Below are 23,393 nucleotides of genomic sequence, written 5' to 3'. Positions count from 1 at the left end.
TTTCAAGATTGATGTTTGGAGCCCCGGGCCATGATAGGTAATTTCAGGTTCAAACAGCTCGAGTGGCCACGTGATACGACCCAAAATTCTTTCACAAACATTAAATTTGCTCATGCTTTCTCCCTTTTCCTGTATAATAACCATGTTTAATGTTCACTCACATTGTTTATTCATGTCCGTAAAAGTAAAAGACAACTCTGAATTCAGTCCATTTATCCAACAACAACAACAACAAAAAAAAGCTAAACAAATGCTAGGAGAATAAATTGAGGGCAATGTGTGAATAGTCCCTTGTTTGGGTTGGCGGGGTCTTCGTGGATATTTGGACATGGTGTTTCAATGGAGATGGCATAGCACAACGAAGAGTCTTCCTCACTACAGCAGAGTCACAATCCAAGGGTTTCTGGGTGTTCATCGCCCAGAAACCTGACACCGACAGTAAGGTTTTGCACCTCTCAACTCATTTTTTGTCTATAACGCACCAATGTTGTGTCATCTTGCGAACTTTAAGACCAAACGTGACATTGGTGAAGAGTGAGTAGAGGATGGGGGCTGAGCACTGATCGCTGATGTGCCTGTGCTTCAAGTCGTTCTGAGGAGATTTAGTTCTTACATAATGGGTTCCATTACAGTAGTTGGGAATCCCCAGACTGGACAGTTTGGTTATGGGCAGAAACAGGTTGATAGCATTTGAATCTGAAGCTACAATAAACAAATTCAGGGTGGGTAAGAACATCCTCTTCTACCTCACTAACCAGGTTTGATAATGTCTGATGTTGTTTGGCTCTGAATTGAGTTTGTGCATAGGTTGACAGATGACACGAGACTATCCAGCACTGCCTGGGGTCTGAGGAGTTGTTAAAAATGTTGTAGATGCCAATGGTATTCTTCATATTGCATGTATGCTGCAGTGAACAGATGGTTGACTAACAAGTTTATATTTCAATGTCAAGGAAAGCAGCATTTTGGTTTTCAGAAGGAAGTTCCAGATTTGGGTGGTGGCTGTTGGGCATCAGATGACTGCAAGGGCGTTGGGATGCAGGTTTGTTAGATATGATGGGAGGTGAGCGGAAACTATGAGGAACTTCATTAGGAACCAGTGAAGGTGCATGAGGTTGGTGGTGATGTGCTGCCAGGGCTTTGAGCAGGGTGACAAGTCTGGAAATACTTGAGCCTCTCCAAGGTCTTTGCAACGAAGTCAGCGAGTGACGAGCGCGGTCTGGAAGTGTTTTTTGAGGTTTTAAGGACTTGATGTGCGGACACAGAGCTCGGTATACGAGTGAAGAGTTAGCCCATGTTGGCGGATAATCTAGCCAAGTGGTATCTTGTAGATTGTGAGGAAGAGGGGTCCAAGTACAAAGCCTTGTGGTACGCCTTGCTTGACCGGAGGTGGAGTGAATCTGGAGCTTTGGATGGTGACAAACTGTCCTCTGTTAAGACAGGTACAAGTGGAACCAGGAAAGCGTAGTAAGCATGACAAGCAGTTGAGAATGATTGGATGGGAGACGAGGTTGAGTGTAATGAGGATACCAAGATCTGGTTCTTGGGGCCCTGTTAATGTGGTGGATTATGTAATTTGAGTCAATTGCCCAGAGGACCAAGTACATAGACTCTGGAAAGAGGTATTCTTCTGTGCATCAGGCTTTATTAGCCAAAAGTCTAGGACTGTTCCCTTTCTACCATTAGGTAATGCTCAAAGGTTTGACACTCCTTGGAATAATGATCATTGGCAACTTTGAACCTTGAAAGTAAATTGCCAATAGTTGAAAGGGCTCCTTCTGCCACCACACCAAATAGAGAAATCAGCCAGCTATGTTTAATAGAATTTCCATCAGTGTTCAACCGGTCTTTGAAATGGCTTATCTAAGATAATGGCTTCACGGGTTCATTACCTCATTGTCAAATTAGATTTCTTTTTCTCCTCCAGGCAGATTGGAAAGTGATTACAGATCACCAAAAGAAGCCTCCAACTTTCAGAGCGAGAAATCTGGGCGTGGGACTGCAGTGTCTGTATCTCAAAGGGGTGTAAATTTGAGAAAAATTCTTTCTATCTGTTGGCGGGCATTGACAGTAACACTTAGTGGTCCTCTGAGATGCCCCTTCTTTAGCACGCTTCCTTATCTTCCACTTTGTGCTACCCGACCTCCTTTGCTTGTCATTCCTCTCCTATTTGCTTTCCCTTGATTTCCTCTCCTCCCTCTCCCTGGACTCCTCTTCCTTCCTGCTTTCTTTTTTCCTCCTCTTCTCCTCTTCCCTCTTTCCCCGCTCTCTCTTCTCCTGTTCTATTCGCTCCTCCTCTTGTCTCACCCGCTCTCGCCTCTCCTCCTTGTCTTTCTTGGTGAGGCGGCTGATCATTCTTTCAAAGTAGCTTTCTCTTCTCTCGCCCTCTTTCTCCATCTCTTTTGCGACTCCCTCTTCCTGCTTTCTGTCCTCTTCCACCTTGGCACTCATTTTCTCACTGCTATCACTTCTCTCTTCCTTTGAACCGTCTCTCGCCTCCTCCATCATTGAATTGCCCTGCTCGACTTCCTCCAATGTATCACTCTTTAAGGTCTCAGTAACACTCTGTTCCTCGACTCCTTTGGCACTCTCTGTCTCCCTTTCCTCCGTTGTGTCGCCCCCTTTGCCCTCGCTATCAAGACCCGCTTCCGTCTTGGCACTTTCTTCCTTCGCCTCTTCCTTTTTGTCACTCTCCTCCATCTTGTCGGTCTGTTTCCCCTCAATGACACTCTGACTCCCATCTTCTTTGGCAATCTGTTCCTCCGACTCCTCCCTTTGGACACTCACGTCCCCTTCTTTCGCCATGTCATCTTCCCCCTCAATGACACTTTCGCCATCTTCTTGAGCGCGCTCTTCCTTTGTCTCGTCCTTTTGGTCACTCTCTTCCACTTGAACACTCTCTTCTTCCTCAACAGCACTCTCGCTCTCCTCATCTTTGGCACTGTCCCTCCCCTCTTCCTCCTTGGGACTGCCGTCCTCCGCCTTTTCATGCTCTCCTACACTCTCTCCCTCCGCTTCCTTCGCACTCTCTTTGTCACCTTCCTCACCCTCTTTGGCATCACTAGGAACACTCTCTTCCTCCCGTCCCTGCATCGCATCACTCTCTTTCCCCTCTGTGGCAGCCTCCTCGTTTACCTCGACACTCTCTTCCTCGCCCATCTCTTTGGCATCTCTTGTGACACTCTCCTCCCCGTCTGTATTCTCGTCACCCTCTTTCATCTCGGTGACACTCCCCCCGTCTGTATTCTCGTCACCCTCTTTCATCTCGGTGACACTCCCCCCATCTGCCTTCACGAGCTCATCCTCCCCCTCTGTTGTCTCCCCGGTGACACTCTCCCCCTCTTCCTTTGCACTCTCTTTCTCACCCTCCTCACTCTCTTTCCCATCTTCCCCACTCTCATTTTCCTCAGTGACACTTCCCTCCCCTGGCTCATTTTCTTCCTCTTTCTCCCCTTCTTCTATCTCATCCTCTCCCTCCTCCTGAGTGTCACTCTCTTTCCCATCTTCCTTTGGACTCTCTTCACTCGGCCCTTCCTCCGTCTTGTCACACTCTTTCCCATCTTGCTCTTCTTCCACCTTGGCACCATCTTCACCCTCCTTGTTACACTCCTCACCCTGGCTATAATTTTCTTTCACCTCCTCCTTGGCACTCTCTTCCCCACCCTCCTCTTTGGGATCCTCTCCACCTGGTTTGTCAACATTGTCTTTTGCTTGCCTTTGTTCTTGGTCAGTATTTTCCACTTTCCCCTCTGAGTCATCCTCTTCCTGTTCTCCATTTTCTTGGTCAACCTTGTCTTCTTCTTCTTGGTCACCATCTTCCCCTTCCTCTGCCTTGTCCTCTTCCCCATCCTCTTGGTCATCCTCTTCTCCCCCATCTTCTTCTTGGTCACCCTCGTCCCCTTCCTCCTGGTCACCATCTTCGCCCTCCTCCTCTTGTTCCTCCTCTTCCTCCTCCTGGTACTCCTCTTCCTCATCATCACAGTCTTCCCACTCGTCGTCGTCACAGTCTTCCCACTCTCCATCATCGCCTTCGCACTCCTGCTCTCCCTCATTCTCTTCCTCCTCATAACCCTTCGCTTCCTCGTCGCTCTCTTCTTCCTCGTCACTCTCATCATCCTCGTTACTCTCTTCGTCCATGCCACTCACTTCTTCCTCCTCACCACTCTGTTCCACTCCGTCCATGGCCATGGTTACCGCCCTGTACCCTTCCTCTTTCTCCTCTACGTCCTCCTCATTGACCTCTTGCTTGTCCCCTTCATAACTGGCCGCGCTATTGCTGTTGTCTGTCTCTTCTCGCTTGTCATCGCCTCCTTCCCTTACTTCCTCCTGCTGCATGATACAGTCTTGGTCCTCATTGTCTGCTCTTTTGTCCCCCTTTTTCAGCTTTGTCCATTCCTCCATTGTTCTGACAGCAATCTCCTGAAAAGAGACAGTAGGAGAGTCAGGCACATTGCCTATTGTCAAGCATAAAAAGTCTACACGCGCCTGCTCAAATGCCAGGTTTTTGTGATATAAAAACAAATGAGACCACCAATAAAGGAGTATGCAGTTTTCAAACTGCTAGCGAGAATTTAATGTAGCCTCACTCACTCCACAAACCCACCCCTTCACATCGCTGCCAAAAGAAATGCACAGCTCACTGTTGCGCGTACCAAACATGAAATGTTACTAGTTTGATGTTGTATATTTTGGAATGTACAATCAATAAAAAATATAAGAAAGGTGATCAACTTACCAGACGACCCAGTGAGAACAATGACGTCACTGGTCGTTCGTACGTCAGTGCCAGTGGTTTTCCAAGCCCAGCAATATGCAGCCGTCCATGTATAGCACACCACCGTTATATATGTTTACCCTTGATTTGAAGTAGAGCTGTCCAATTTTTATTTATTTTTGTTCTTGTGTTGCTAACTGGAGTTAAATAATCCAGCCAAGACACTGCAATAGTCTCCTTTTGCATGAGGCTGCTATGGCCCTGCGAGGCTAGTAAGCATGACAGAAAAGAATGACACTGTTCAGTCACACCTCCTGTCGCTACAGTCTGATTGGCGATTCTTGGTGTGCCATGTGCAGTTGTAAAATAATAATTTAAATTAAATTAGAGGCATTAGATGGGCCAGATAATGATTTTTTTTTAAAAAGATCATTTAAATAATATTGTACTGTCAGGTCATAGTTTTAAGATATCTGGCAGTGTTTTTCTTTTAGACAGCAAACTCTCCCTTTAATGTTACCTATAACATGTACAATTCAATTAAAAAATCTTTTCAAGAGGTTAAGTAAAAATAACTGAGTAATGGTTGCACAGGTGTGCACACCCTCTTATAACTGGGGAGTGGGGGTGTGGCTGTGTTCAGAAATAACCAATCACGTTCAAACTCATGTTAAATGGGAATCACCACACCCGCCACCATTTTAAGTGCCTCTAATTAACTATTTTATTAAATTATTTTCCAAATATTTTTTAAATTACTGTATATTGAGCAGACGCCTGAAGGTTTTGTGCTAACACTGACTGATATTTGGAAGTGTTCAAAATTCCCTACACCTTGACTAAGGCCCCAGTTTCAGCTTAAGAGAAATAGCCCAAAAGCACAATGTTGCTACCACCATGCTTCGCTGTAGGTATGTTCTTTAGGTGATGAGCATTATTGTGTTCACGCCTAAGGCCTGCCACACACTGCGCAATGCAGTCCAACCAGAACTACCCCACAGTCCAGACACATGAAAAAGAGGGGAGATTGTTGTCATATGTACTTAACAGCCAGTACTTGCCAGAAATTCCTGCAGCGCCTTTAATATTGCTGTCGACCTCTCGGCAGCCTCCCTGGCCAGTTTTCGTCTCGTCTTTTCATCAATTTTGGAGGGTTGTCCAGTTCTTAGTAATCTCACATTTCCATTCGATGATGACTGTCTTCATTGTGTTCCATAGTATATTTAATGCTTTGGAAATTATTTTGTACCCTTCTCCAGACTGATACTTTTGAATAATGAGATCCCTCTAATAATGTTGAAGCTCGCTGCGGACTAAGGCTTGCGCTGTAAGATGTGACTACAAAAATGTCAGTAAAAGCCTAATAGAACATCTGAACATTATTTGGGGTTAATCAGAGGCACTTAAAATGCAGTCAGTTGTATGCTGACTCCCATTTAACATGAGTTTGAATGTGATAAGTTAATTCCAAGCACAGCCACATGCCCAGTTTAAGAGGGTGTGCACACTTGTGCAACCAATTGTCTCGAAAAGCTTCTTTTTTTTTTCCAGTTTAGTTTTATCTGGCGGCACGATGGATGACTGGTTAGCACATCTGCCTCACAGTTCTGAGGACCCGGGTTCAAATCGGGCCTTCCCTGTGTGGAGTTTGCGTGGGTTTCCTCCGGGTACTCCGGTGTCCTCCCACGTTCCAAAAACATCCATGGTAGGTTCATTTAAGACTCTAAATTGTCCATAGGTGTGAATGTGAGTGCAAATGGTTGTTTGTCTATATGTGCCCAGCGATTGGCTGGCGACCAGTTCAAGGTGTTCCCCGCCTCTTGCCCAAAGTCAGCTGAGACAGGCGCCAGCACACCCTCGACCCTCGTGATAAGCGGTACGGAAAACGGATCGACGGCGTCATTTTTTTATGTCACAAAAACCTGGCATTTGAACAGGGGTGTGTAGACTTTTATACCCGGTGTACTGATAAGTGCGTGGAATCAAAATGGCATCCTAACATACACATACCACACGCAGGATCAAGTGCTCAAATTGCTTGACGTTTTCTAGAAATTCCTGTCGTTCTTTGAGCAGTTTGTCTTTCTCTCCTCTCCAGTTCACCTCCTTTTCAGACATTTCCAGTGACAGAGAGTCTTTGGAAGCTTTTAATTTCTCCAGCTCTAAGCTAGTTTTGTACAGTTCGGCCTTGGTTTTCAAGAACATTTTCTCGTTGGCCTTCATCCGGTGGGACACCTCTGCTTTTTCCATCACCAGTATTCTATTATCTGCCTCCAGATAGCTCACTTGGGAGGCTACGCTTTTCTCCCGTTTAATCCAGCGGGTTTGCCACACTTCATTGAGTTGCATGTGGTATTGCTTAAGCTCTACATTACACTTGTGTAAGTCAGCGTTGGTTTTCAGTAAAATCCTCTCATTGGCCTCCCGTGTGTTGTACAGTTTGGCGTATTCCTCTAACAATTTGATGTAGTCCAACTCCAGGTGTCTCACGTAGGATGCTATGCTGTCCTCCCGGTTCAGCCACTGGGTTTGCCACTCCTCATTGAGCTGGACGTAGTAATGCTTGAGCTCTTCGAAACACTCACTCCCCTTCGTCCACAACTGTCTGAACTTCTCCGTCTGATACTGTAGGAGTTGCACGTTTTGCTTTAGGGAGTAAGTGTCCTCTGTGGGATCCATTTTCCTTTCCATTTGGCTTGGTTCAGTGGCACATTGCCGCTGACCAGCTTATTGTCCCCACTTAATCGAATCTTTGGTCGAGATCCCGGCAGTTGTCGCTCTTGTACATAGTCGTATCACTACGATGATTTGTGAGGTTGGTATTGCCACAGCAAAATGACTCTAGCCCACAGTCATGTTTACCCATGATGACGGCCAGAAAAGGGGGATATGGCTCTACATCACAGTCATATGGCTAATAAGCTTTGTGATGACGTCATCGTGACGAGTTCCAGGGTTACTGGCTAGACCTCCATGGTGACATTTTGTTCTTACAGTTCCAGAGCAACATTGCTCTACCTGGAGCAATGGCGACGCCTTGTGGATCATTTTATATTATGATTTATTTATTTTTTCTGCGCATGTGTATTGGAAGCTGCTGAGAAAATGCGACAAATACACACAATAAATCAACTAGTAGGAGGTATTAAATGACGCCGAATTTCGTGGAAGACGAAAACCCCTGGGTCCATGTATAAATTGATGCTCTACCGTGCGATATGTTTGGGATTTAACCCAGGCAAAGCTTAAATCATTAGGTTTGTGAAGGATGTTCCGTTTTTTAGGCGGCTCATGCTGGTGGACGATGATCCCGTTTTTACCGCCCCTTTGACGAGAAAAAAAAGATGAGCACATCGGGATCGTGTACCTGTATGGGCCCTCTTTCACGCAAAGCGTCCAATTACAGCGTTTAAGGTGACTTTTGGGCAACATTTTTTGAGGGGCGTTTGAGCTCATTCCAGTAAAGGCAAAGGGGCACCGCGGAAAACTTGTGCAATGAGCAGATCGCCCAACTGGCCAATGGCAACGGACAACACAGATGACGTGACAAAGAAACCGCGCGTTGATTGGATGGCCGTTGGATGACATCACTCAACACTCCTCAATGATTGGTTACTGTCTGTGTATAGCTCGGCGCTGTACCTTTCAACAATGTTCCTGTCCTGAATAGAGTAACCGCGACCAGGTAACAGTATTATAACTACAATTTCATGTTACTAAAGTATTCATACATGCTTTTATCGTATTTGTTGCTTGTTAATGTATACTTTTGTGTGCGGAGACACAGTAGACCATTGTTGCAGTTTTTTGGAAGAATTGGGTCAACATAGGTGTGACAAATACTAAAAATATAAAAATAATCTGTGCTAGTTTGATACAAATGTAACTAATCATAAACGAAATAAACTTGGCAAATGACACTTTTAAGACGTAATTATTTTTAATAACAATATGTAACGCTAAATATGGGTTTGTTATATTGTGTCCAATGCTAGAAAATACAAGACAATCCAATTGAATAATAATAAAATGCATCTTTTGTTATTGTTATTGTTTTTCAATGGTAAATATGGGCAGTCCATACGTAAAATCCAAATGTACCTACCTAGACAGTGGCAAAAGTACTGACTTAAGTAGAAGTAAGCCTATTTTGAGAAGCAAGGAGTAAAAAGTACAAGTATGTTTTCAAATATATGGCGTAAAAGTAAAAAGTCATTAGAAAAATAAATACTCAAGTAAAAAACAGATACACACCACTGTACCTATGCACATACATTTACTGTTGATATACATATTTGTCCATATAGGTTCAGCCATGGATCTTGTGTTGAATGTGGCCGACCACTACGTCTTCACGCCGTACGTGTACCCGGCGTCGTGGGCCGAGGACGGCGCCCTGCGGCAGATCCTCAGCCTGTTGGTGGTGACCAACCTCGGGGCGGCGGCCCTCTACTTGAGCCTGGGGTCCCTCAGCTACTACTTCATCTTTGACCACGACCTCATGAAACATCCGCAATTCTTAGAGGTACTGCACTTGCATATATCTATTAACCAGGTACAGTTGATTGACCTTTTTGTACCATTGAGATACTTAGGAATGTACCTGTACTTTCTGACCAAGGTTCAATGTTACCTTTGGAGTCCATAACATTGTTCCATTAGGGCACAGGTGTCAAACCCATACATGTATCTTTTTTGGACCTGGAGACAGTACAGACAAGTTACCTGGGAGTTCTGTAACAGTTTATGGTACCCTCAGATGTCCTGTTTCGATATCCTTGAGGGTTTTCTTTGGACAACCAGTTACCTTGGAGTAAAATATTAGCCCTCGGTTATACTAGACTTTACCTTTACTGCTATAATTGTTTATCACTGGTGGCAGATATCCTTAATTCTTGACTTTTAGAGCTATGGAACATACCCGAACCTTCCTGAACCTGGAAAAGGTACAAACCATTACCTTGGAGTCCAGTAATTAGCCCTTTAGTTCACTAGACGACTCTTGACTTTTACAGATTGGAAACATTGTGATTGCACCTGGAAAAGGTACAAACAGTTACCTTGGAGTCAAATAATTAGCCCTTTGGTCTACTAGATGACTCTTTTGACTTTTTCAGATTGAAGGCACATGGAATGAACATGGAAAAGTTACAGTTACCAATAATGAATCCTTTGGGGTAGTAGACAACCCTCAGGTTCTGCTTTTGTACCCTTCATACTAGTTGCCAGGGAGTTGATGTCAATTGATTGACTTTTATGGACAGAATTTGACTCATCCGGGACCTCAGTTTCTGATCCTGTACAGTTCATTCACTGTAATGTGTCTACAGTGATCATCAAGTAGACATTTAACATCCGGGTTTAAACAAACAATTTCCTACCTCAGAATCAGGTTCAGAGGGAGATCAAATATGCATTGACCTCTCTGCCGTGGATCAGCATTCCCACCGTCGCCTTGTTCTTCGCCGAAGTTCGAGGATACAGTAAAGTGTACGACAATGTCCACGACTCTCCGTTGGGTACGTTGTTCCTGGGTTGAATCTTTCTGTGTTCATCAGCACTGACGGCTCTCGTGCGCTTGCAGGGTGGACTGGGCTCTTCCTGAGTATGATCTCCTTCCTGCTTTTCACCGACATGTGCATTTATTGGATACATCGCTTCCTACATCATAAACTAATTTACAAGGTGAGTGCAATCGCAGCCGTTCGTACTTTGTTTTTTACTACTATCCGTTTCAGGTTTGATGTTTTAAAACATTGCAATTCAAATGGATCGCCATTACAATGTTTAAGAGTTATGTCCGTCATGTAAAATTGCTGGGGGCGGGGGGGCAGTTAATTTTGCCCAAGTTGTTAATTGCTGAGACAGGCCACCATAATCAAAATTGACCGATCAAGGACCTAAAGTATTCAGATACCTGCCGAATCGAGGGGCTAATGCTAATGTTTGGAATGATGTGTGAATCAATCGTCTACTGTGTGAGTTATGTGAGTTTAAACCAGGCCAACCTGAAACTGGTATGTTTTTGAAGGAAGTTGCTTGAATTTGTTTGTCAAGGAAGTTTGGTTTGAACCGCTCACTCCATGTTAAACTTGTAAGTTAGTCAAGGAAGTTTGGTTTGAACTATTAACTTCTCGTGAAACTTTAGACATCCTAACGAAACCGTGTTGCTGTCTTTCCTTGACCACAGCTCTTTCACAAACCGCATCACGTGTGGAAGATCCCGACGCCGTTTGCTAGTCACGCCTTCCACCCAGTAGACGGCTTCATGCAGGGGCTCCCGTACCACATCTACCCGTTCTTCTTCCCGCTCCACAAGGTGCTCTACTTGGCCCTCTACGTCTTCGTCAACATCTGGACCATCTCCATCCATGACGGCGACTACCGCGTCCCCAGTGCTGTGACGGGCGTCATCAATGGATCGGCGCACCACACCGACCACCACCTGTTCTTCGACTACAACTATGGCCAATACTTCACGTTGTGGGACCGCCTGGGCGGCTCCTACCGTCACCCGTCGGCTCTGATGGGCAAGGGTCCCCACGAACTGATCCGCAGGCTTCGGGCGGAGGGCAGGTTAGATGGCGGCAAAGCGAATGGACAGAGAGGAGTCATGTGCAAAGAGGAGTAAAAATTGCTTTTTCTGAAGACAATCAGTCAAGACAATCAGTAATCCTTCGGAAATCATACAATAATTAGGGTTCTTGTACTTGCCACATCAGGAGTTGCTGAGCATGATACGACCAGTTGTTGCCATTTTAAAGTGGATTTTGGCTTGTTATTGGCCTTCCCTGTCTTGGTTAGCGTTTGAAAAGACTTTTATAGGATACAGATTTAAGCAGACTGCAACTTTAATCCTTGTTCTAGGTTCTGAAAATGTACAGTACTGTACTGTGCTAAAGTGTTAGTCCACCATGAGATTTGTGGTTTAATGACCTTTTGTAGCACAGCTACAGTTGGGGCATGAGTACCCAAAACACAAATTTCCATTTCCAATTTTGGGCAGGTGGGAAAACTTCTGCTCCTTAATGCGCCATTGCTTGTCGCACGTGTCTGTTTTGTCAAACAATTTGTGATGTTCAGAAAATCGGAATTGTACTGTTCACATTGACATAAAAACTCAGATACATGTCACATTAGGCCCAAAAAAATATGAATTGATCTGCAGTGTGAACATAGCCAAAGATACCTGCATCCAATTGGGGCTCATTCGTAAAAATTCCCAAGTAGGAGTCTGTCAAAGTACGAGCCGTGGAATTTGCTTCTAAATTGTTGCTATAAACAGAAATGGCCTCCTTCCTGATCAATTTTAGGCAGTCCCCCAGATTCGTCATGGGATAAACCAGGAGGTAGCTTGCTAACTAGAAAAATAAAGAAAAAAGCTACAATTAGCGATGAACAGGCAATTGTCTGATTCCATGCCCAACTGACAAGCATACTTATGTCTGATTGGGGATCATTTGGGTGAATTTGAGGATCATTTGGGCGAATTCCGTAGTTGAAATTCCTCAAAATACGAGCCAGAGAATTTGCCTAAAATGGCTGCTCGATAAAACAAAATGTCTGGCTTCCTGTTCAATATTCGGGCGTGTGTCCTTGAGGCTTTTTCGTCCGTCGTGTTATGATAGACATGTCCACCCAATTTTGTGTCGACAGGTGAAACTAGTGTCGGCTAATTTTTTCCAGCGGCCACTACTGAGTGTGGTGGAATCTGGTAAAATGACTCAGTTCTCCACTAATCCTTTCATCAGTTCAGCCTTGTGGAGGTCTGCCCTTTCCTGAGTAAGTTCTATATGGTCTTGATAGCATTGCTAAAACATCTAGTAGTGGTCTAAGACCTTTGCAGGGTTGCGTTCTGAGCAACCTTATCTCAAAAATGTTTTTGACATAATCACAAATTTAAAAAAAGGCACTTTAGACCTTGTGGTTCATATTCTATACTTTAAATACAAGCCAGAAGAGTGTAGAGTGACACAGCAGCAGTTACTATTTGTGTAATACTGTAAAGCCAAATTGCACATGAGGAACACCAACCAAAATAGCAGCTGAACGTGTGAACTGAATCCTGAATTGTTAGGCTAAAGGTGCGGCATTAAATCCGTCTCAGCAGAAGAACATGGGTGTCCAGAGGAAGGACCGCATGGCCACTCCCGCCGCTGTTCCTGCCAGTAATCCCATGGCGAGGTGGTCAAACACCCCGTCAAACGGGTCCCTCTGAACAATCACCTGGTGGGTGCCTGAGGAAGAAATGACAGCATGAAGAAATAAGCACATGCATGGGCAAAACTGGGCTTTGATGCTGCATTTCAGACTGCTTGGAAGTGGGGAAATGGGAACTTCTGAGGCCTGACCTCAAAGCGTTTGAGTTCAAAGTAAACGTCATGGCTGGAGACCGTGATAAGCGTTAAAAAGCTTGTTTCAGTCACGGTGTGTCACATCAAGACAGACACTTCACCAAACACATGCTTGCATGACATTCAAAATCACAAATTGAGCAACATGCTATTTTTGGTGTTCGGATTCATCAACCAAAATCTCCCAAACTACAAGTTCTCACTTTAAGCTCTTTTGCACACAGCAGACTGTACCTGGTCCTGCTCCAGGCGTCACGTAAACCGTGTGATAGTGGCTGAGGGGTATGGCCTGATAGGAATCATCATAGGGGTCGTACATGAACACCTAGCGGTGAGAAAACATGGTCTCGAATCACACATTTTATAGCCCCCAAATAACAAAGGTAATAAGGACGTGGATCTCACCGAGTTCCTCCTGGTCTCCAGCATGGTCAGTTTCCACGCGCTGAAAGAAGGGAACAACACAATGGAAGGCGATGGCGGCATTTGTTCTTTTTCAAGTCCGGTGAAGTCTTAGTGGGTGGTTGTTGTTTTTGCCATTGCCTTCTCTATTAACTCTACCAAGAAAATAGCTCGGGCAGGAACAGGAAGGAGAACCCGAGAAATTGTTTTGCGGGGCAACATGTCGATGAGTCTACCACAAGGCAAATCGGCATTCTGTTAAATACTGGGCAGGCACCTCATTTACAACATGCATTAAGACCTCACTTTAAATCAATCTGAGAGACTGTTTGGGTGGGCGCTCCTGTTTTGGTTTGCGACAGCGTTCAAATGAGCTTGGCAGTTAATACTTTCATGTCCATCTTTGAGCACCAGTGTGAGACAATTACAGTTATGTAATGTACATGTTTTTTCCCCCCACTTATGATTTATTAAACTTCAGCTTTACAGATGCCATGTCTGTTTAGCAGGTGTGTGTGTATATGTGCAATTATGACACCATGTAAAATCATTGACGGCTATAGAAGTCAAATATTCATCCTAACTGGAAGGGCTTGTAGTGAATGAGTTAATACACGCAGGGAACATTTGTACGAAATGTGTTAAAATGCTATACTTTAATCCTTTTTCAGTAGGTGCAGCTGTTTTGGTTAGCGAATAATTTTATGTTGGTGTTTGAGAGCTTTACAGTTACAGTAATACCTGGATCTTTTATGTCCTTGTTTGAACTCTTGCGCAGGAGAGCTTTACCGTTGATAGCTTTTTGTTTGTTTTTCATCTGAGGGGCCGCTTTCATGTTGTTTGATGTGTGCTGCTGTTTTGGTTAGCAACAGAGTTCGAAGGAGCATATTAGTTAACTCTTGTGTCCTTGTTTGAACTCTCAGGCTGGAGAGCTTTACAGTTAATAGTTGTTGGGGGGTTTTCATCTGAGAGACATTTTCAATAGGTGCTGCTTTTTTGGTTAGCAACAGAGGTGAAACGGGCTCTGCGATTAAGTCCACGACACTTACATGGACTCGTCCTCGCTGTTGCCGCACAGGTTCATCGTTGAGCCGCCCTTGAGCTGCACGACAATGACGTTCTCCTGGGGGTTGGTTTCAGGAGGCGTCACCCCTAAGATCAAGCCCACCCGACCCCCAAATAACATTTTTAACACTAAGCTGCCACTAAAGACGAATAAATGAGTGCTTTACCTCGACATTCTAGGCCGCAGCGCACGTCTATGCACGTGAGCTTGAGGTTGACGCGGTGCTCCAGCTCTCGCCGGCTGTCACTCTTGTAGCAGCAAAGACTGCCGTCCACCCAGAGGTCACACCAGTTCAACTTCCAGCGCTTCAACACAGAAGCTAGACGCCGGGAAACACAGTCGATCATTCCAATAATAAGTAACACTCGGTCTGTTATCATGAACACCTGATGTATGTACTCACTCTGTCTCCAAAGCCAGCCTGACCTCATGAGCGCCATGTTTGTCAATTGCGGGCCAAATACAGGCAAAAGAACAAGAACAAGATGATTGTTTTTTTTCTTCTTTTTTTTTTATCACATACGATGCAACGGACCGTGTTCCTGTGCGTTTATTTTGCGTCTGACAGATTATTCTTTCTCTGGTCACGGTTGAGTCACAGGATAATTCTGGATTAGGCGAGCACTTGCTTGGACACACCCCTTTTTCTTCCAACTTCACCTGGATTTATTTACCCTCTGGAGCAACACACAAACTTGGATTAAATATTTGTGTTAGACAACTTACTTTGTCCTTCCCTTTTTCTTATTTCATTCAGCATACTGTATATTGTTGTCACAAAGGGGTCTAAACTGTGACATAACCGCATAAGGATTAGCCCATTTCGAACCGTCTCAGTGAAGGCCGTTAGTCTTCCAAGAATGTATGCAAGGCTTCCCTGTATGTGCACAAGGCTTCTCTGGCCAAAAAGCTAGGTCAAATAAAAAAATACATAGAAATGTTCACTTTTGATTGACATTGTCAGAGAGGTAAGCAACAACAATGGAAAGTACAGCCACAATAATGAACGAACAAAACAAAAAAAACGTAAAAGGCGTGCATTGGTGTCTATCAAAAGTCTTATTGTAAATATTTCTTCATCACGGGTGAGCAAATTTGTGCTCAAGGGGCACAGTTGATTTTTAAAACAAACAGGTGGGCCAGGTTATTCATAGACAAGGAAAAACGTGTGAAGTAGAGTATTATAGTTATAAAATAATAATCATTGTTTACTTTACAACATTTCATCTTATCACTTACCGTGAATACATTTACAAATTATTAAATGAGAAAAATCAACTTCTGGAATTAACGGCTGATTAAATTCAACAAATATTACAGAACAATTGATAATGTAAACGCTTGGCCGGATTTAAGAACAGAACCATGCTTTGCCCACCTTTGCAATAGATGCAGGTGTACTTAACGTTGTGGACAGTGAGTGCAATTCATTTTAATAACAATATATTAGATATATGTATTTATTCTGGTGGAATGTATTTATTTCACTTTAAAATAAAACTTGTATTCATCGAAATTGTTTTTTTAACGTTTCCACCATTTTGTGTTAAATTGTATTGTTATTATTGTTATTATTTTAATATAGCTTGCGCAAGAGCCACCTTGTTTTGTTTTGAAGTTGCGGAAGGCGGAGACTCGTACGAGTTTATGCTATTTAAAACACGTCATTTCCGACACAGTGGGCGGGATTTAAATTGAAACTCCGCCAGCAAAAATAAAAATAGCTCTTTGGATTTTTCTAAATGTTTATTTTATATTACTCTTATTTGTATTATCTGTAGGCGTAAGTGCCACCTTTTTCTGGTTTGTTTCGAAATGACGTTTGAAGCGATTTTAAATTCGTCATTTCCGGTAAAGCTGATGCTTTTCTGACACGCTAGCAGCGAAAAGAAAAACACCGCATTCAATGTTTCCATTTTTTGTGTGTGTGTGTAATTAAATCTAGCTAACTTCACTTTCAATGCGATAACTACGTTTTTTTGTTTTGTTCCCCCCGCCCCGCCAAAATACGCGAGGAGGAGCCCCGTGCAATTTTAAAGCCATTTAAATTACGTCACTTCCGGCTCCCCACTGACACTCCACCAGCGAAAAGAAAAACACAAACATAACATTGCGAGTGGCTTCCGGGGCTTTCACGGTGAGTGCACTCACAATGTCCACTAATATAGGCATGTCACTTTCGAAGGACTCAGATGACATCGTTGACTCGGTAGCAGACACCAAAGATGAAGTGATTTTGCGACATGTCACGACCGGACGAGTTAGTTTTAAGCCGTACAAGTGTAACACAGCGTCTATACATTTCCTCAACTCGCATGACAGGTACATCAACCACTGGTTGCAAGTCTTATCTCCTGGCTATATTTATCAACACCGTACCGGCCTCGTTGTAGGCCGATCGACCCTCCCAAGAGAGGACATTTCCCGAAACCCGTTAGAATTTGACTATTTTTAACGTGACCTTGATCATTCTCGAGGCTATTCGACGACAGGAGCGCGAATTTAGGCTTTATTCTCAGACGACATGGCTCGTGCTTCAATTCGGCATAAACAGCGACTTTGAAAGTACCTCGAATTCCCACCCGTGGTCTTTGTTCTTAAAAACACAGTTTGTCCTCGGTTTACGACGGTGTCATCTACATGTGTACGTAAATCGGGATGCTCCGCCTTTTAACACCGACCTACGCTAAGGCATTCATAAATTATAATTCAAATCAATATTTGTATGAAAAACATTTCTAGCCCGTAAATTAACTAATAAATGAAACAAAGGAAAAACATTTACTACTATACGGCGTTAACTGAGCATGCCTTCTTGCGCCATGACACCGCCGCTGGGCAAACTAGTTCATTGCGGCCAGTCCGTAATCTCGAAACGTCATAATTCCACTTATTACTTATTTGAAAAACACTTCTGATCTTCTGGGTCATGATGATAAAACAATAAAATGAAACACAGCAAGTACAGTGGTAATTGAGCGTGCCTTCCAGTGCCGTTTAGTGACATATTCTTATGATGCTGCTCAAGCTACTTCGCACACCATTTCTTTTCACCTCAAAATGTTAAAATTACAGTAAATATTTGTAGGAACAACACTTCAAAACCATAAAAGTAAAACCAAAAAAAAAGTCAACAAAAAAAAGTAAAACAAATCAAGTGCTGAGTGTACCATTTGTGCTGCGTGCCGTAATCGGTCCCTAATTTATGCTAACTGACTAGTAAAGTCATTACAATAAATATTTTTTCATGAAAAAGACTTCAAGGCCATATATATAAAACAAATAAAATGGAAAAACAGTAAGTAAACGAGCGTGTGACAATGTATTTTTACGCCGCGCCGTTGCATATTGCTAACCTATGCTAACTCACTAGCAAAGTCATAATTGCAAGAAGTGTTTTTTTTTTAATGAAAAACACTTCAAGACCATATATATATATATATATATATATATATATATAAAACAATAAATGGAAAAACAGTAAGCAACTGACCGTGTGACGATGTATTTTTACACCGCGCCGTTGCCTATTGCTAACCTATGCTAACTCACTTGCAAAATCATAATTATTACATACAGTCAAGATTGGTACGAAACACACTTCAAGGCCCAATGAAAGACTGTGAGCATGGCGATAAATGAGTGAACCTTCTTGTGCCGCGAGACCAATTATTCTTACGCCCCCTATATTGCGGTCTATTCCTGGAAATAAAAGTATTATTCCACAATATGCTATTTGACAAGGTGGCGACATGATGGTAAGTGCAAGGCGCTTGTCTGTGTCTGCACAAAAGAGTGTGTGGCATGCCATAATGGAGCTTCCCACCTTGCTCTATTGTCGGCAACATAATACATGCTGTTAACATAATAACCGCCCGTGAGGAAGAAAGGATGTTTTAAATGCAAAAGCTGAGATTAATGACTTAATAGTGTTTCTCTAAAGTGGTAGTGCGCATATTTGTTTGCTCATGTGTGGTGTTTGTACAAGCATGTTATACATGCTAGTAGGCTAGCTCACACGATTGATGAGCCTCATGTGAAGGTGGTTTGTTTGTGATGAATAATTTAACTACTCCGTTTGTTTAACGCGGGCTCGTGATTTTGTACATTCTATGATGCATAGCGTTGGTTCTTTATGATCCTCTGTGATTTAAGTGCTTTGTTGCCGTCTTGTGGCATCCACGCAATTGCAAATTCTTATGATTTAGTTGAAGCCACAGCATCTATTCGATCGAAGGCCACTGTTTGAGGAAGTACACTGCCTTTTCCCAATCACTGCTCTCTGCTGTTTGTGTTCATTTTTGTGTGTCTTTCCTCAGCAGGGGAATGTGATCGGATGCGCTGTTGAAAAGCGGCTCTGCTTTGCTCTGCCCCGCATCAAAGGTAAGATTCGGCGGATCCGTGAGAAACTCTTGCGAGAGGAACATCAAACTGGAGCTATTTGGGCGTTCCGAGATGATTTGTCTGAAACCGATAGTCCTGATCAGGGTGGATAAGAGAGAATGACTGTCTTCACCTGGACAGACACAGGGATAAAATGTAGTTTGAGTGATCTTGTCACGTTGTCATAATGATATTAATATTCACACAGTGAGAGTCGCACAGATGAACATTTATTATTTATTTTTACTGTCTTTACTGCATTTTCATGCATGACTCCTTCAAGTCATGGATAAGTTTGTAAAATATCTTTGCTTGTTTGGGAGTAGAGGGGGTCTAAAAATGGACAGGCGGCCAGTGGAGGGTCAGATGGCGGCATCAGTGCGGCCTGCTCGTGTCGCTTCACGTTTCGGCTTCCTTGTCACTGATGTGATCACGCTGACGAGCTATTTTTAAAGCTTTTCTCACGGCTGGCACTGACGCCCGCGTGAGCTCGGCTCTGCGTGCTCCACGGCGGCGCTCCCACCGAGGAATATGAAGTCGCATGACACGAAAGAAATGGAAATTATATCAGTTTTCAAGTTTAAAAAGGAAGATCCAACTATTAAAAGTCTTAAATTAGACATAAATCCAATTTTTTGGTGGTAGTTAAAAAAAACAACCTAAAAAAATCTTACGCAATTTAAAACAGTTCCCAAGTGTCCTAAAGTGTCCGCACTTAAATTCACCGCAGCACCAGTTAGTGTGCTGCTGTTTTTGTTAGCAATAGAGTTGAAATGGGCTCAGCAGTTAATTTTTGTCACCCCAGGGCTGGACAATGGATCAGTCCTCTGATGAGGAGGCGGCTCGCACCTTCGTGCAGGTCATCAGCGACAAGTACAACACGGAGAACTTCCCCTACGGCCAAGGCGTGGGCGTCGTGGTGCTGCCCTCCACTCCCGGGTCGCCCATCAAAGGTGAGTGCCGTTTGCCGGTACGATTCTGTTGTTGTTTTTTGTCATAACACCGGCGTTCCCCATTCGCAGGTCGCCTGTTTTTGCCCAGCGTGCTGGTTCTGAACGACTGCGGGATCAAAAAGGCGGGGAACAGGTCCGACATCGCCGCGTTCTGTGCCCACGTGGTCGAGCTGGACCTGTCTTACAATGAGATCTACGACTGGGCCGAGGTCAGCCAAACTACTGTCATTCTTGTGTTTCCATTTCTGACCCAACACTAACCTAAACCCTAATAAATTAGGCAGAGGCTTTATTCCTTAATGTTTCAAAACAAGCAGTTCTCAAGAGATTTAATGCAAATGTGTTGTACATAAAAGTTAAATAAAACTGAACTGTACTTAACAATGTACTGTACTCGATTAAAAAAATGTTAAGCCACTAGAACCTTATGCACTGTTTTGAACATTTAATTCAGGGATTCTTTCACATACCATTAGAGGGTGCTGGTGTACCACTGAGAGAACCACTGGCCTATCTATTGACTTTTTGATTTCACATCTTTAAGCCTTGGCAGTGGGCCGTGTACTCATTTTTTAAATTATTAACTTCTCCCGCCGTATTTTATTAGTGTTTATTCAGCACCAATATGAATATTCGGCTGCTTCATGACTGCCTAGCAGAGGAAAAAAACAGAAGACACTCAAATGTCATTTTCACGGGCCTAACAGATCTGCGCCATCGTTTCCAACGTCCCTCGCCTGGACTTCCTAAACCTGAGCATGAACCCGCTGGGCGGCGCCACGCTGGAGCCGTGCATGGCCGAGGTGTTCGCCCGGGTGCGGCGGCTCGTCCTCATCAACACGCACGTCAGCTGGGACACCGTGAACGCGCTCACGCGAAACACGCCTGAGTGAGTAGAACCTCAATCACTGAATACATCACAATGGCAGCATTTACAAGTGCTAAGTCAATAACTGTTTACCTTTACATGTTCCTGATTTGTCCCAAGGCTGCTGGAGCTCTTCCTGTGCCTGAACGACTACTACGCCGTGTCCCAGTCCTGCGCAGCCTGTCCGTCCCTGCGCCTGCTGCAGATCACCGACAACCACCTGCGTGATTGGGGGGATGTGCGCAAGTTCGGGCTGATGTACCCCAGCCTCAGCGAGCTGGTGCTGGCCAACAACAGCGTGGAATGCGTGGGCGACACCCAAGAAACACTGCAACGCCTCTTCCCCAACCTGCGCTGCATCAACTTCAACAACTCAGGTCAGGAGAGACGCAATGTGTCGTGATGTTCTCCAAGCAATGTGGAAAGTATGGCATTTGATTTCATAAACTGGGAAAGTATGGGAAATGGCTCTATATTACCTACCCAGAGTCTGATGGAAATTTTTGGATGACAGAATACATTGAACAATAAAAACAAGTGATTCATTGATTTTTTTACACAATGAATGATACACATTTAACAAAGCACAAATTATTATGATTATTATGATTGTTTTATTTATTTTTTATTTTTTTTACAGATAACTCAGATTATTTTCTGGTCGTCAGTGTCTGGAAAAGTATGGAATTTGGAAAGTGTAAATGTGTCGGAACCCTGTCTAAATCTCGACAGTTTTCTGTCGCGCAGGGCTGAGTAAGTGGGAGGACATCGAGAGGCTGAACTTCTTCCCCAAGCTGCAAGAACTCAAAGTGATGGGGATTCCGCTGTTGCAACCGTACACCACACAAGAGCGACGCAGCCTCCTTTTAGCGCAGTAAGGCCAAACATACGTAGTGCGCCCTGGGAACTCGTCCGCAGTTTTGTTCCAGGTCCTTCGATTTGTTCAGATTCAGGAGCTAAAGGAGACTTTTTTTTTTTTAACAATTTGAAACAGTTGACTTAATAACATGTCTGGGACATACAGCTGCGCCAATCCCGGTCAGTACAGCTGATTCAGCCAGTGGCAGTTTCTTCTGTCTGAATTTAGTATCCATCTTCTGGGCTGCATTTGAAATTTTTAGGTCGAATTCCAAGTTGTTCACACTGTTTTGTGTTCCGAGGGCCCCGCAGTACAGAAAAAGGGATTGTACTCAGTATTTTTAACCTGTCTCATTTTATATTCCAAATTGCTGCCTCCCCCTTGCAGGTTGCCAAATGTCTTGGTGCTGAACGGGGGCGCGGTGTCCGACAGCGACAGGGAAGCAGCTGAGAGGTTCTTGATCCGGTACTACCAGGACTGTCCGGAGCAGGAGCGCCCGTGCAGGTACGGAAACGCACTCCAATCATGCAAAATCTGAGAAGTTTCAGAAAAGGCAACATAATAACTTTGAGAAAAAGGGGCGACTCATACCTGAAATACTTGAATATAAGGTTATAAAACAACAGCAAAAACAGACTGAAATGTTTGTAAGCGGTTACTGACGGTGTAGTGGTACACTCGCCTGACACTTGGTGCGGGCAGCGTGGGTTCAGTTCCCACTCAGTGACGGTGTGGATGTGAGTGCAAATGGTTGTCCGTTTTGCCCTGTGACTGACTGGCGACCAGTTCAGGGTGTAGTCCGCCTTTCGCCCGAAGTCAGCTGGGAATAGGCTCCAGCATGCCCGCAACCTTAGTGAGGAAAAGCGGTTCAGGAAATGGATGGCTGGATGGAGGTTTGTAAGCCAAAATATATCACAGCAGTAAGCTGCATTATTAATTGAACTTTCTCCCAGTGCACCTGTTACTTTTTTCACTGTGCGAAGAGGCTCTATTGTCCCGTAAGATGCTAATGCTAGCTTAGCACGTGCTAAGAAAGACCAAATGAAGAAATGTGCTTCGATACGGCTGATGAATGAATGAACGCCTGGGTGTAATGTAATAGAGTTCAACACACCCTGACCTTTATGACTAAAAACAGTACTGCCATTGTATGAGTTAATTAAACAACGCAGTTTCAGAACTCCATATTTTTGAGTTCCTTTAGATGGAAAGGTCAAGTGTGCCATTACTTTTGTCCAATGAGTATGTTTACCTGGTGATCACGTGATTGCTCAGGCTCTTTACTGCAGGCTTTCCACTTAACTTGGTGAAGGAAAGTGTAGTCCCTAACCAGGACTGGGGGCTGGGGGGGGGGGGGGGGGGGATCTAACATTTGGTGGGGGGGGGACAATGCCACCACTCTCTTCCCGCTCAATGACTCCTTTGTGCACATAATTCTCTAATTGGAAAACGGATACACAAGGTAGCAGGGTTTTTTTTCTTTTTTTTTTTTTAATACATGAAAAAACAACCCCAAAAATGTTTTTCATTGTGTTTCGGGTAAAAACCCCAAAACTCCAAATTTGCAGATGCATGGTTTTCAACGGTCAACACAACAACGTAGGTCAACAGAATTTAGCCCCCTACCCAAAAAATGATGTCCACTTTTTGCTCGGCAGATTTCATAGTGCTCAATCCTAACTGCTCTGTTGGTAAATAAAAAATTGGAATATGTCCTGCTAGGCTGCTTGAATGACAGTTTTGACTGACTGCAACCGTTACCTCAACAATTTATTGAATCCATGCTTGGCATTA

At 43.9% G+C, this 23,393-nt stretch overlaps 4 protein-coding genes across 8 annotated transcripts in view; 2 read left to right on the top strand and 2 right to left on the bottom strand.

The window, feature by feature from the left end:
* Positions 1 to 266: 266 nt before the first annotated feature.
* LOC133467626 (uncharacterized) lies at positions 267 to 8,125 on the bottom strand. Its single transcript, XM_061752681.1, has 2 exons — positions 6,725 to 8,125; positions 267 to 4,419 (listed from the first exon to the last, which is right to left on the bottom strand). Exons 1-2 carry the CDS (start codon positions 7,403 to 7,405, stop codon positions 2,167 to 2,169), a joined length of 2,934 nt encoding a protein of 977 aa, XP_061608665.1. The 5' UTR covers positions 7,406 to 8,125; the 3' UTR covers positions 267 to 2,166.
* A 127-nt stretch (positions 8,126 to 8,252) lies between these two features.
* LOC133466928 (lathosterol oxidase-like) lies at positions 8,253 to 11,629 on the top strand. 2 transcript variants are annotated; one of them, XM_061751154.1, is made up of 5 exons: positions 8,253 to 8,399; positions 9,022 to 9,239; positions 10,101 to 10,204; positions 10,273 to 10,399; positions 10,905 to 11,629. In XM_061751154.1, the coding sequence occupies exons 2-5, from the start codon at positions 9,030 to 9,032 to the stop codon at positions 11,343 to 11,345; spliced, it is 882 nt and encodes a 293-aa protein (XP_061607138.1). In that variant the 5' UTR covers positions 8,253 to 8,399; positions 9,022 to 9,029; the 3' UTR covers positions 11,346 to 11,629. The 2 variants fall into 2 exon arrangements, with proteins under 2 accessions (XP_061607138.1, XP_061607137.1); XM_061751153.1 differs by having other exon boundaries at positions 10,101 to 10,233; positions 10,299 to 10,399.
* Positions 11,630 to 12,692: 1,063 nt separating this feature from the next.
* Positions 12,693 to 15,115, bottom strand: plekhb1 (pleckstrin homology domain containing B1). Of its 2 annotated transcripts, XM_061751156.1 has the most exons (6): positions 14,940 to 15,115; positions 14,703 to 14,855; positions 14,520 to 14,622; positions 13,474 to 13,513; positions 13,303 to 13,393; positions 12,693 to 12,951 (listed from the first exon to the last, which is right to left on the bottom strand). In XM_061751156.1, the coding sequence occupies exons 1-6, from the start codon at positions 14,974 to 14,976 to the stop codon at positions 12,818 to 12,820; spliced, it is 558 nt and encodes a 185-aa protein (XP_061607140.1). In that variant the 5' UTR covers positions 14,977 to 15,115; the 3' UTR covers positions 12,693 to 12,817. The 2 variants fall into 2 exon arrangements, with proteins under 2 accessions (XP_061607140.1, XP_061607139.1); XM_061751155.1 differs by lacking the exon at positions 14,940 to 15,115 and having other exon boundaries at positions 14,703 to 14,916.
* Positions 15,116 to 15,131: 16 nt separating this feature from the next.
* The window catches only part of tecta (tectorin alpha), a 36,689-nt gene continuing 28,427 nt past the window's right edge, over positions 15,132 to 23,393 (top strand). The window contains exons 1-8 of one of the 3 annotated variants that reach the window (XM_061751150.1): positions 15,132 to 16,673; positions 18,856 to 18,919; positions 19,725 to 19,872; positions 19,942 to 20,081; positions 20,580 to 20,761; positions 20,861 to 21,117; positions 21,488 to 21,614; positions 21,987 to 22,097. In XM_061751150.1, coding sequence (XP_061607134.1) covers positions 19,734 to 19,872; positions 19,942 to 20,081; positions 20,580 to 20,761; positions 20,861 to 21,117; positions 21,488 to 21,614; positions 21,987 to 22,097 — 956 coding nt within the window. In that variant the 5' untranslated portion in view covers positions 15,132 to 16,673; positions 18,856 to 18,919; positions 19,725 to 19,733. The other 2 variants (XM_061751148.1, XM_061751149.1) reach the window with 2 other exon arrangements.

This window comes from Phyllopteryx taeniolatus, chromosome 17 (genome assembly GCF_024500385.1).
Source record: "Phyllopteryx taeniolatus isolate TA_2022b chromosome 17, UOR_Ptae_1.2, whole genome shotgun sequence".
In the NCBI taxonomy this organism is placed as follows: Eukaryota; Metazoa; Chordata; class Actinopteri; order Syngnathiformes; family Syngnathidae; genus Phyllopteryx; species Phyllopteryx taeniolatus.
This window is presented reverse-complemented; position numbering and strand designations above follow the sequence as displayed.

Bases quoted from the DNA above. Each gene is read 5' to 3' on its own strand.
- LOC133467626 (XM_061752681.1), bottom strand. From the start codon at position 7,405: ATGGAAAGGAAAATGGATCCCACAGAGGACACTTACTCCCTAAAGCAA. The intron at 4,420-6,724 runs GTATGTGTATGT...GTCTCTTTTCAG, and splicing joins AGCACTTGATCCTGCGTGTG to GAGATTGCTGTCAGAACAAT.
- LOC133466928 (XM_061751153.1), top strand. From the start codon at position 9,030: ATGGATCTTGTGTTGAATGTGGCCGACCACTACGTCTTCACGCCGTAC. The intron at 9,240-10,100 runs GTACTGCACTTG...TTCCTACCTCAG, and splicing joins AACATCCGCAATTCTTAGAG to AATCAGGTTCAGAGGGAGAT. The intron at 10,400-10,904 runs GTGAGTGCAATC...CCTTGACCACAG, and splicing joins ATCATAAACTAATTTACAAG to CTCTTTCACAAACCGCATCA.
- plekhb1 (XM_061751155.1), bottom strand. From the start codon at position 14,916: ATGATAACAGACCGAGTGTTACTTATTATTGGAATGATCGACTGTGTT. The intron at 14,623-14,702 runs GTAAAGCACTCA...GCTTGATCTTAG, and splicing joins CTGCGGCCTAGAATGTCGAG to GGGTGACGCCTCCTGAAACC. The intron at 12,952-13,302 runs GTACAGTCTGCT...TTTCTTCCTCAG, and splicing joins GACGCCTGGAGCAGGACCAG to GCACCCACCAGGTGATTGTT.